The 10,836-nt window shown below is 40.8% G+C and overlaps 1 protein-coding gene across 1 annotated transcript; it reads right to left on the bottom strand.

Annotated features, from left to right (window-relative positions):
- Nucleotides 1-78: 78 nt before the first annotated feature.
- Nucleotides 79-10,612, bottom strand: LOC139111520 (mucin-22). Its single transcript, XM_070671858.1, has 10 exons — nucleotides 9,523-10,612; nucleotides 7,987-8,130; nucleotides 7,708-7,853; nucleotides 7,273-7,445; nucleotides 6,897-7,167; nucleotides 6,663-6,785; nucleotides 6,260-6,430; nucleotides 6,037-6,197; nucleotides 5,678-5,928; nucleotides 79-5,459 (listed from the first exon to the last, which is right to left on the bottom strand). Exons 1-10 carry the CDS (start codon nucleotides 9,578-9,580, stop codon nucleotides 1,486-1,488), a joined length of 5,472 nt encoding a protein of 1,823 aa, XP_070527959.1. The 5' UTR covers nucleotides 9,581-10,612; the 3' UTR covers nucleotides 79-1,485.
- Between the last annotated feature and the right edge of the window lie 224 nt (nucleotides 10,613-10,836).

Genomic DNA, 10,836 nt, shown 5'->3' with positions numbered 1-10,836 from the left:
TTCAACCGCGACGAGCGTTCTCTTTCTCGCTGATTGGTAATTGCGGCCCCTCTCCGATTGCCGATTGGCAAAGTGGCTAGGTAGTGATAGAGTAACAGTTTCCCACCATCATCAGCGAGAGGAAAGCAAGTTTCAGGAATAACAAATTACTTTTTTTCTTCCTGATAACAATTTAAACGCCACAAAATTCTTTAATACTCTTTTTCTAAATTTGCAATTATTTTAATATATTTTAAGCATTTTCCTTAATTAATTAAATTACTCAATCTTTAATTACATTAATTTTTTTTAATATTATATACATTACAGTAGTTTCTAATATTTTCATTGATATTGCAATAAGAAGATAAAGGTCAGTTTGCTAATAAATATAGATGTATTTTAATCACGCTATTTATTATTAAAGTTTTAACAGTACTCAATTAACCGATCAACAAACTCGACACGATAATTAAGGTACTGTCAAAATCATAAAAAGAGTAGAGGTTGACATTATCGCTATATTTTTCTAATAAGCAGCTGAATAAATTACATGATTTGTGAGAACACGAAAAAGATAAGATAGAAATGGAAAATTAAAGCAATCGTGGTATAGTAATAAGTAACATCTGAACAATTATCTCAGAAATGCCAGGAAGTTGTAAATACCCGGAAAGGAAAGCGTAAACTCGATCAGGAAGAGTATCAATCGTGCGTTATCGATATCGTTACGCCAAATATAATAGCGATAGGCAATAGGTCATTTAAGGTAGGAAATACTTATTACCTAAATCCGAACACATTTTTATAAAATAAGTCACATAAAATTAAACGAGCATTATTATTAATTTACGTCCATAAAGTTTGACTTTTTCGCGTCATTTAAATTTGATCAGAGAGAAACGTACCGTGATATTAATATTATTATTAGAATGTATCAATGAGTTTTTAAATAATATTTTTCTTAAGCGACTCGTTCAATGTCTTTTACATAAATTCAGAAGTTAGAAATGCGAGTTGATATCAAGCAGTTTTTCACGATTTGGATCGTCGAGCACGGACTACTTTCACTTTGACAACGCTTTCTTGCGGTGGCTCGATCGCCTTGGATTTGGCCTTCTTCTTACGTCTCAATAAGTTCTCATATCTTCCCGCAACTCAACGCTAGGAAATTCGTTTCAACGAGATATTTATCGACGCTATTCAATGCAAACGTTTGGGGATCTAGGTGTCAAGATAAATCCCGAAAGAAATCCAAGGACGGGAGACCCGCGTGAAAGTAACAATCGCTCGTTATTTAATGACATACAACTGCATTAGCAACATTTCATTGTGTAATAATGAATCGATTTTTCCGACTCACCGATCTGAAAAGTGATTTTAACATGTACAGTAAGTTGTAACTTTTTCTATTTATTATGTACAAAAGAATTTTAGAAGAAACGCAATAAAAAAAAAACAAAAAAAAAAAACACTAATTAACCAATGATAAATCTAATGACGCGATTACACTAATAAATTATTGGCTTGGCAGGCTGGTCCTTTGCTTGGCCAGTTGCACGCGCCTTCTTTCGTGTCAAACGTTAAATGAACCGGACAATTGAAAATATGAAGTGTGAATTTCTTTTTCCATTGATCCCAATGGCAAGCATAGAATTTGTTACAGAGACTGGGATGTCTGAAAAGGCCTGGCCTGGCGCAATCTGTGACGCCGTTAATTATTTGATCAGGATCATCATCGTCGTATTCCTCTTCGTATTTTCCTTCGTCATATTTTCCTTCGTCATATTTTTCTTCGTCATATTTTCCTTCGTCATATTTTCCTTCGTCATATTTTCCTTCGTCATATTTTCCTTCTTCTTCCTCCTCTTTTTCGTATTCTAATTTTTTGCCTGTTCGAGTGCTCGAATGAAGTTCATTACTCTTACCGGATATTCTAACATCTATCGTGGGTAAGTAAGAAGATGATGGCAGATTTGCCGAAGTCGGAAGTTTAGGTTTACTAATTTTAAACGGTTGCACTGGAATATTATCATAATTGGCAGAATAGTCGTTTCTTTCTGAAGAATCGTCCCCAAGATCGACATAGATTTCAGAAGAGTCGTAGTTGGCCAGATCCACCTTGCCTTTGGAAGACTCGATAAGTTTTCTAGCTGGACCTCGAATATTGGCAAAAGGATCCGCTTTGCACGTACACTCTGCTCCGAGTTTACCCAGAAGAAGAGGATGAAGATCGCTCCATTTGATAATGACTTTGCCTTTGCCTTCAGACGATTTCGTGGTGACCTCGTATGAGAGTGTCGGTTGACGCGTGCCGAACGATGACTTTGTAGAAGATAACGACGAAGTGAATTTCCTACTCGAGCCATACCCTGAGCTTGCAAATGTGTCGTATGTAGTTGGCGTATACTTGACGGTGCCTCTATCATAGTTGGTGATTAGCTTATCAATTTTATCTCTCGAAATATCCAAATTTGTCGGGGAGCCACCTCTAGGAGTTGTTTCTAGAGAAGACGAAGTGGTTGAAAACCCTTGGGTGGAATAATAAACATTGGAGGGCCTGTAAGTTGTGGGCGATTCAAACGAAGAAGATCCTCCATACGAAACGCCTGGAACCGACGAAGGTTTCTTGTATGTTATTCCAATTTCTGGTCGTGCAGTTATCGTGGATACATCATAATTCACAGTAGATGTAGTAACGTCAGGCTGAGTTGACTTTGCTGGAAGATATCCTAACGATGAGCCTGTCTGGCTGCTCGAATCAGAATGTTGAAAAGACATTTGGTCGAAACTAGACGTGTATGTAGCTTGCGATCCGCCCGTTTGTTGTATAAACCGATCGTCTGTATACACAGATGCTGGAGTTGTCGAAGAAATAAAGGTCTTGTAGCCGTTGTCAATAGGTCTAATGGTCGACTCAGTTCCCGAAATCTTCTTCGATTCAAAAAGAGCCGTTTTGTAAATCTCTGGATGTTCAGTAGTGTAAATTACGGGAGCAACTGTTGATGTTGGTATGCGATTAAAAAATGGTGTCGATGTCGTAACCGATAAATTATTTTCAATTGGCGTAATTGGAGTTGCTGAAGAGAACGCGGGGCCGCTCTTTCCAAATTGAACAGTTGGTTTAGGATATGAATAACCAAAAGTCTCTGACTGTATCGAGACACGACCACCTGGAGCAGTTGTCGAAGAGAACGCGGGGCCGCTAGTTCCAAACTGAACAGTTGGGTTAGGATATGAATAACTGGGAGTCTCCGACTGTATCGAGACGCGACCACCTGGAGCAGTTGTCGAAGAGAACGCGGGGCCGCTAGTTCCAAACTGAACAGTTGGGTTAGGATATGAATAACTGGGAGTCTCCGACTGTATCGAGACGCGACCACCTGGAGCAGTTGTCGAAGAGAACGCGGGGCCGCTAGTTCCAAACTGAACAGTTGGGTTAGGATATGAATAACTGGGAGTCTCCGACTGTATCGAGACGCGACCACCTGGAGCAGTTGTCGAAGAGAACGTGGGGCCGCTAGTTCCAAACTGAACAGTTGGGTTAGGATATGAATAACCGGGAGTCTCCGACTGTATCGAAACGCGACCACCTGAAGCAGTTGTCGAAGAGAACGCAGGTCCGTTAGTTCCAAATTGACCGGTTGGTTTAAAGTACGAATAACCAGAAGTATCCTGTTGTATAGAGACGCTACCTGGTGCGGCTGTCGAAGAGTAACCAGGTGGAATCAAGGTAACAGACAATCCGTCAGTGGACGATGTCTTGGTATATCCAGCGACGTTCCCTTCGAATGCTTTTTCGCTGATGTTGTCGGGATTATAAGAAGGCCGACGATCAGTCGTGCTTACCGAGTAGCTACCGCCACCTCCGAGAACGGCAGTGGTTATACCTGTTTTGGTTGGACCTGTTTTCGTAAATCCACTTGGTGTAAATACAGCTGGTCTACTCGAATATTCTGGAGAAACAGTAGTCGATCCTTGGAAAGTAGAACCAAAAATACTACTTCCAGTGCCGTCAATTCTACCTCCAGATATAAGGCCTTTGCTTGGAGTAGTACTTGAATAGACAGTTGAATCTGTTACAGGAGTACTAATACCGTGATAAGTTGAGTCTGACTCGTATGTTTTATAGCTCGAGGTCTCAAAAGTTGAACTCGGTGGAATAGAACTTCCTAACGATACTCTAGGAACAGACGGTCCGGAGAACGCAACGTTTGGAGTAGATTCACCTTTAAAAAGAACGCCAGCTGTCGAAGGACCGTTTACTAAAATCCCAGGAGACGGCGTTCCGTACAATGAAATTCCCGGACCGTTGGGCGTTCCTGACGAAGTAGCGATGTAACCAGGTTGAACGCCTCCAGTAGGAACAGTGCCTTGGTTAAAGTCAGGAGTTGATACCCTTTCGGGAACGTTTCCATAATTAAATACATTTTCCGAATAAGAATTACTCGTAATAGAATTTCTATTGACGCTACTTCCGGTATGAGCTGCGCCAGTCGTGCCTTTTTGAACATCATATCTCGTAGGAATTTCATTGCCAAAAACACTAATGTTTAAGTTAGGTCTCGTGAAATCAGTTTTTCCGTAACCTGTAAACTCAGTTCCAGTCGTTCCAGTCGAGACGTAACCTTTCACTCCTGATCCCGTCGTTCCAATCGAAGAATAAATCGAGGGCTCTTCATGTTGTACAAATACAGGTATTGTGTATCCTCCGTCTTCGTATCTATAGCCTGTTGAAGAAGCGCCTGTTGGTCTGGGAGTAACATTTACATGCCCCGAGACTGTAGAAATTTTTGAGGTTCCCAGTGTGGACTTTGAAAACCCGTTAACAAAATCAGTTCCTGGAATATGACTCGAACTTGTAGTGCTGTATAAATTTGATTCTACTCCAGAATTGGTTGATAAATTAATATTGCTCTCAGTAGAGCTAATACCACTCGTAGTCTGAGAGTATTCCGAACCGGTCGATTTCCCGTACGTCGGTGTAGTCGATCCTGCGATTTCAATATTACCAATACCACCGTGATAGGATACTGAGCCGAATGATGGTCCAGTCTGGCCAAACGATGCCGCGTCTGCATATTGAGTGGATTTAGAATAATCGCCACCAATTGAGCCAGAAACTGTCCCAACGCCGGAGATCGATATACCGGTATGTCCATTAATATTTCCTGCAGTAGATCCAAAATAATTTGTCTCATGGATACCTGCACCGGTCGTTTTAGAGTAGTCCACGTTAGAGTAATCTGTTTCCGCTCTAATCGAGTATTCCGGTAAGCCACCGGTAACGTAACCGCCAATTCCTCCGCCAGTGGAAGCTCCCGCGGTGTATCCACCGTAATTGTATTCCGTTCTGGCATAACCCGACCCAGATTCCGAACAAGCTGGGACCAGCCAAGGCCACTCGCACACCAGCTTCTTTTCGTCAAACACCAAACCGTAGGGGCAACGAAACTCGAACGCCATTAATTCTGACTCACCTGCGAATATAACAAGTTTCATATAAGAATTAATTTTGCGCGCGCGTTGTTAATTTGAATGGACAGCAGATAAAATAAAGACGGATGTTGCAACAGTAAGGATTTGATAATGTGACGTGTCCTGCAATTATATTACGCTCGCTTTAGCGATTCTGAATAATACATAAGGTCTACGTATAAGTGCATGAATAATTTATTACGCGTGAATTGTAGCGCACCTAAGTCCATGCAGGCAAAGAACCAGCGGCAATTTTGCGGATCCGCGTAATAACCTGGCTGAGAACACTTGAATCTCTTCGGGGCGATAGGCGCGATCTCGCTGCTACCAGGGCACGGTGAACCCTCGGGCAGAGAGCCCGGCCAAACGCAGACTTCTGTGCTTTCGTCAAACGATAATCCGGCCGGACAGTCGAATTCGAAAACGGAATAGTCCTCGATCGCTTGATTAAATTTCACACAACGATAGAACCTGTAAAAGAAAATTACTTTACGTCCGAACTTAATTGTATAAATTTTTAGTCCAACCTCTTTCTATTTTTTTAAATAATTATTATTGCCGTTAATTAAATATGACTACCTGTTGCAACTTTTTGGATGGACAAAGTAGCCCTGTCGTCTGCAAACAAATTCTGTTTGTGTGTTTTCACGTACCGCTCTGATGTGCCCCTCCGCATCTACTGCACGAACGACACGGAAGTCGGACGTTTTCGCATGGTTCGGGTACGAAAATTGCATTTGCTGAAATTTCCATAGAATTAAAAGTAAAAGAAGTTAGTAGGTATAAAAATAATCTCACATACATGAAGTTCATCTTCCAACGCGTTGAGTACAGCTTGTCTCGATTTTCTTCGAAATTCCGTGAAGGACTGATAAATTTCTCGCGCGAGTGGTTCTTCGCACTCGGTCTCCACATCGTTCTCTATATTTCGCATCGCCAACCCCGCTAAGTCTCGCAGTAATGCGTATTTCACCTAAAATTAATTTTATTGTGAAGATTGAAAAGATTCAATGTTGTAACAGAAAATAAATGCGCTAAAAATTTATTTAACTTTAATTCAACTTTAAATAATTGAAAATTCTATTAAGTAAAATAAAATTTTATTAATTATTTTAATAAAAAGCGAATAATATATTTATTTAATTTTTATTTGTAACATTGATTTTTTCACATTGAGTTGGTAACTAAGAATTCCACGTACGCACCTTTATTCCAATCGAAATCTTATCTTCGAAAGCGATCCAGGTTCTGTTTTGAAATGCGTAAGGTGCTGTTAGATCCTCATCTCGTTCCACGGTCCATTCCCCACTGTTTACGGCTTCGCAGAGCTGCGATAAAAATCGGTTTGAGGATAGGCTCGCGATCTTTAGCGGATTCACAGCCACTTCCGGTTAAACCGGTGAAATCGTAAGCGAATCCGGCTTGAGGAAGTGTCGCACCTGTTTACGATCAATCGGCAGAGGTTCTTTCTCCGTGGTCTCCGATCTCGGGGCATTGTCGTCCTCGTTCTTCAACGTGAATTTGTACGCGTTGGCCGGCAAGGTCATCAAGATCTTCTGCTTGGGTGCTCCTAATCCACTTATCAAGTCTACCAAACTATCGGAGTTGAGCATGTCGAAAAGTCCCATGAGACGCGATGGGTGAAAGGTGACGAAGGACCCGTCTTCGTCCGTCATATAATCCGTCGACAAGGTGAACAGATCGACGTACCTAATTAAAAAAAAAAAAATTAGAAAAAAAACAATAGAAAAATTATTTATTGAATGTCTCGCTGATGAATAACAATGTGTCACGTCAGTCGAAAACAATTTTTACTTCACGAGTTCCTTAATGTCAAACTGCTTGGCTAGGTCTTCCGGTCTATTAGGCAAAGCCATGAAAATCCTCTTGTCGTAGGATTTGCGAATCATTTCGTCCTTTAGACTCTTGACGAAATTGTAAAGACGCTCCTTCGAACCAGCGGTCACGTTCATCTCCACGCCGTCCACCTTGAACGAAGAGGAAAACTTCCCTCTATCAACTCGTTAACGTATACACTTTCGCGATTTGCATTTACATAATTTTGTTTTACAAGTTTATCTTAACTAACACTTATCTCTTTAACATCGTACTTGATTATGCGCGATTACTTATACATATATTGAATAATATATATTTAACTGCTCATTACACGATCATTAAATTCTCAAGTCATCTCATCTTCCCGGAAGATAAGATCTCACTTGAAGATGACAATAAAAGATACAGTACCTCTTTCATAACGGTAATAATCCGGGCGATAGCTTCTTGTCGCACCATGGCGGAACTTCTGAGCGTCATCGCGGGATCATATATAGAAATTACGAATTGTAAAGATGGGTGCATCTCCTTCAAAGACTTCCGCAGGTCGGAAATGCCTAAAACATCATTTTATTAATAATTCATAGTCCATATATGAGGTTAATTCTAACTTAAAAAAAAAAAAAAAAAAAAAAAAAGGACTGAAATCTTTTAAATAAATCTTTGTGCCTCTCTCGTGATTGCGCTTACCGGAAGTCGAAAGATTCCGTACGTCATAATTCTGATGGACCAGAGTAGTGCAGCTGCACACGGAGCCAGCTAAGAGCCGCACGTCGGAGGTGAAGGTATAGCAGAGAATTTCTCTGATGGGCGACGTTTTCCTCCTCGGACATTCTGCAACAGATTTAAATCGATGTTCAATTTTGCTTGCTGCAACGAGGGGCCTGTTTGGCTCGGGCGAATCAAAAAAGAGACGGAAGTTTCGACAGTTAGCATCATCGACCGGTCACAGTGCATTATTGTGATCGCAATTACGTTTTCGCATAGTCACGCGAACCTGTAGTCCACTCTCTAAAAAAGAAAGAAGCGCGCGAAGAAAGAAGTATGGTCCGCGAAGAGATGGAAAAGCAAGCTGCACGCGATTTATTAATATTCAATAAAATCCCGGATGCATCGGAGTAACATTTTATTATCAGCTGCTATCGTCAGTGTTATATCAATGATATATTTTGTAGTTAGATATCGAAATATCGTTTGTTGATTGAGATAAAATAATAAACTTTATTAAATTTATTAATGTATTTATTTCAAAATAAATCTAATATTTATTCCAAATGTACAAAACTCGTCTTCGTTGAGCACGTTAGTACATAGATAGGTTTTTTATTTTTAATAATAACTACGTGCGTTTAATTCAGCGAAGCGTTGATCTGCGTACGGATTGCTCACGCGCGAAAATTTTTGCATATAAATAAGCATAAACGTGTATTTCTCATGTATAAATGTTACAAATGTCATCCGCGCCACGTGCGATTCGCGCTCGTTGAATCAAACAGGTCGAAGCGAAACAAGTTCTCGCCAAAGACATACGCGAGAAGATTTATTTGAAAGCAAAAGGCTTCGGGTTTTTGCCGTGGGATATTAATTTGAATTCGTTAATTGCCTTATGTTGGACTTGGAGATGTAACGAAGCGAAATTTCCCCGATACGCGATTTCATTAAAGCGACGATCAGTATTTCAAAGGTACGTGAACACGTGCTATTGACAATATAAATGGTATTGTCCTTGTAAAGATGATCGCCTCAGTTTGTACATGTGCACTTGCAGTTGGCGTAATTCAACCTTAAAGGACGTGGTGTATCCGATACGCGTGTAACGCAATCGGCAGAAGATCGCTTTACGCATCGCATTCGTTCGTCACATTTCGTTGACGCGTACTATTTAATTTTTTTTTTCTATCTAATCATTTTTTTAATAGACTACTCACTTTACAGAAATGGTATGCAACGTAATCAATCAATTACTATTAATATGTGGCGTTTGCTTCAAAATTGCAAATTTACATTGTTAAAAAATTAAGTTTTAACGTTTATTTGTTCTTCTCAAGATTTATTTGGTAATACACATAAAATTCCAATTGCACGACAAATTTGAATTGTTACCGCTGAGTTGTTACTTTGTTGCTTAATAATATACTTAATTTGTTTAATTAATTGATATTAATACGTTGTATTTTTTAGTTATTAAAAAAAAATTTACTTTATTAGTTTTTAAGTTATACTTACTCGTTGTTCCGAGCGCGACAAGTGCAAAAAATATTAAAAGAACTTGACGACCCCACATTACGTTTTCTTTAAACACCCCCGATCGAAAACACCGTAATCGTAGATCACAGCCAGATCGATGCTGAAAACGGACAAGATCACGCTCGAGCTACTAAATGTTGCATTGAGATCCGGCATCAGTTAATCGGATGCTTTCTTTCTCTCCCCGTCGCACCCTCGACTTTCCGTTCCGCTGTCCGTCAAAGTAGAAAAGAATCCGGTGAACCTTCGAGTCCGAGTGCGCGTTCCACACTGAAGTGTCTGCAGGACGCGTGCTCTCTTAGTAAACCCTGTTGGTCTCGACCGGATGGCCGCGAGGACCAAAGACCGAAAGGGAAGGCACCGCGAGAGTCGGCAGAGGTGAAGCGAAATAAGAGGGAGAGAGGCCGGAGGCCGTTGGGATCGATGGATCACCGGATCGCGGGTGGGATACCTGGACTGTCCCAGATCGGGACACTTTCCGCGTTACGCGTAACGACGCAACTTCGCGAAATAAGGCAACGGCACGCACGCGAGCGCGTCTTTCCTCTTTTTCCTTTGTCGCGGCAAATTAAACGGCTAACTAGTAGAAATCGCTGACCGCGGCAATTAGCTGCTTCAATTCGTCGTAACAAGCTGTCGTTGAGATTACTGCGCGCGTGACACGAGGGATTAATTCTACCAGCGGAATATATTTGAGTTGAACCGCGCGGTTCTTCGTTCACGTTTCCGTAAAATCCCGCGTCAAAGAATCGTCCCGGCGATTATCAGAAACGCGCGCCGCGGTCGTTTCGTTCCGACTACCAAGGCTCGTAATTCAACTGCGTTCTCTTAACGCAACGCAACAGAAGAGGAGTCGTTTAACGGCTTCGGTATCCGCGTTTGCCGCTTCAGCACTGACGTATGCTAATCGAAGGATGATTCCTTTTTAAATCTAGACAGTTGCATCATTGAATCATCGGCTCCGTATGAAAACGTTAAACTTCTATAAACTCATTTTTGCGGCGTCGAATCTTTTTATTGAGAAAACGTCCTGTTAGAAAAAATCTTTCTGAATTATAGATAAGTTTTCTATATTATAAACAGTCATGTAATAAAATTATATTTCAAGGATGTCTATTTTTTTTTATTTTTTTTACAGAATGTATTGTCCGTCAAACGTATTGTTTAGTCTAAAAAAAATCGTCATTTAATAGTTCCGCGTCATCTGGTTGCAGAAAACTGGTGGCAAAAGCGACCGACTTCGGTCGGCTGATCTTTAAACCGTATGATCCCAAGTCTAAATCGGCCAACGAA

The sequence above is a fragment of the Cardiocondyla obscurior genome, linkage group LG24 (assembly GCF_019399895.1).
Source record: "Cardiocondyla obscurior isolate alpha-2009 linkage group LG24, Cobs3.1, whole genome shotgun sequence".
Taxonomy (NCBI): Eukaryota; Metazoa; Arthropoda; class Insecta; order Hymenoptera; family Formicidae; genus Cardiocondyla; species Cardiocondyla obscurior.
The sequence above is the reverse complement of the archived record's forward strand: the minus strand, read 5'-3'. Positions and strand labels throughout refer to the sequence as shown.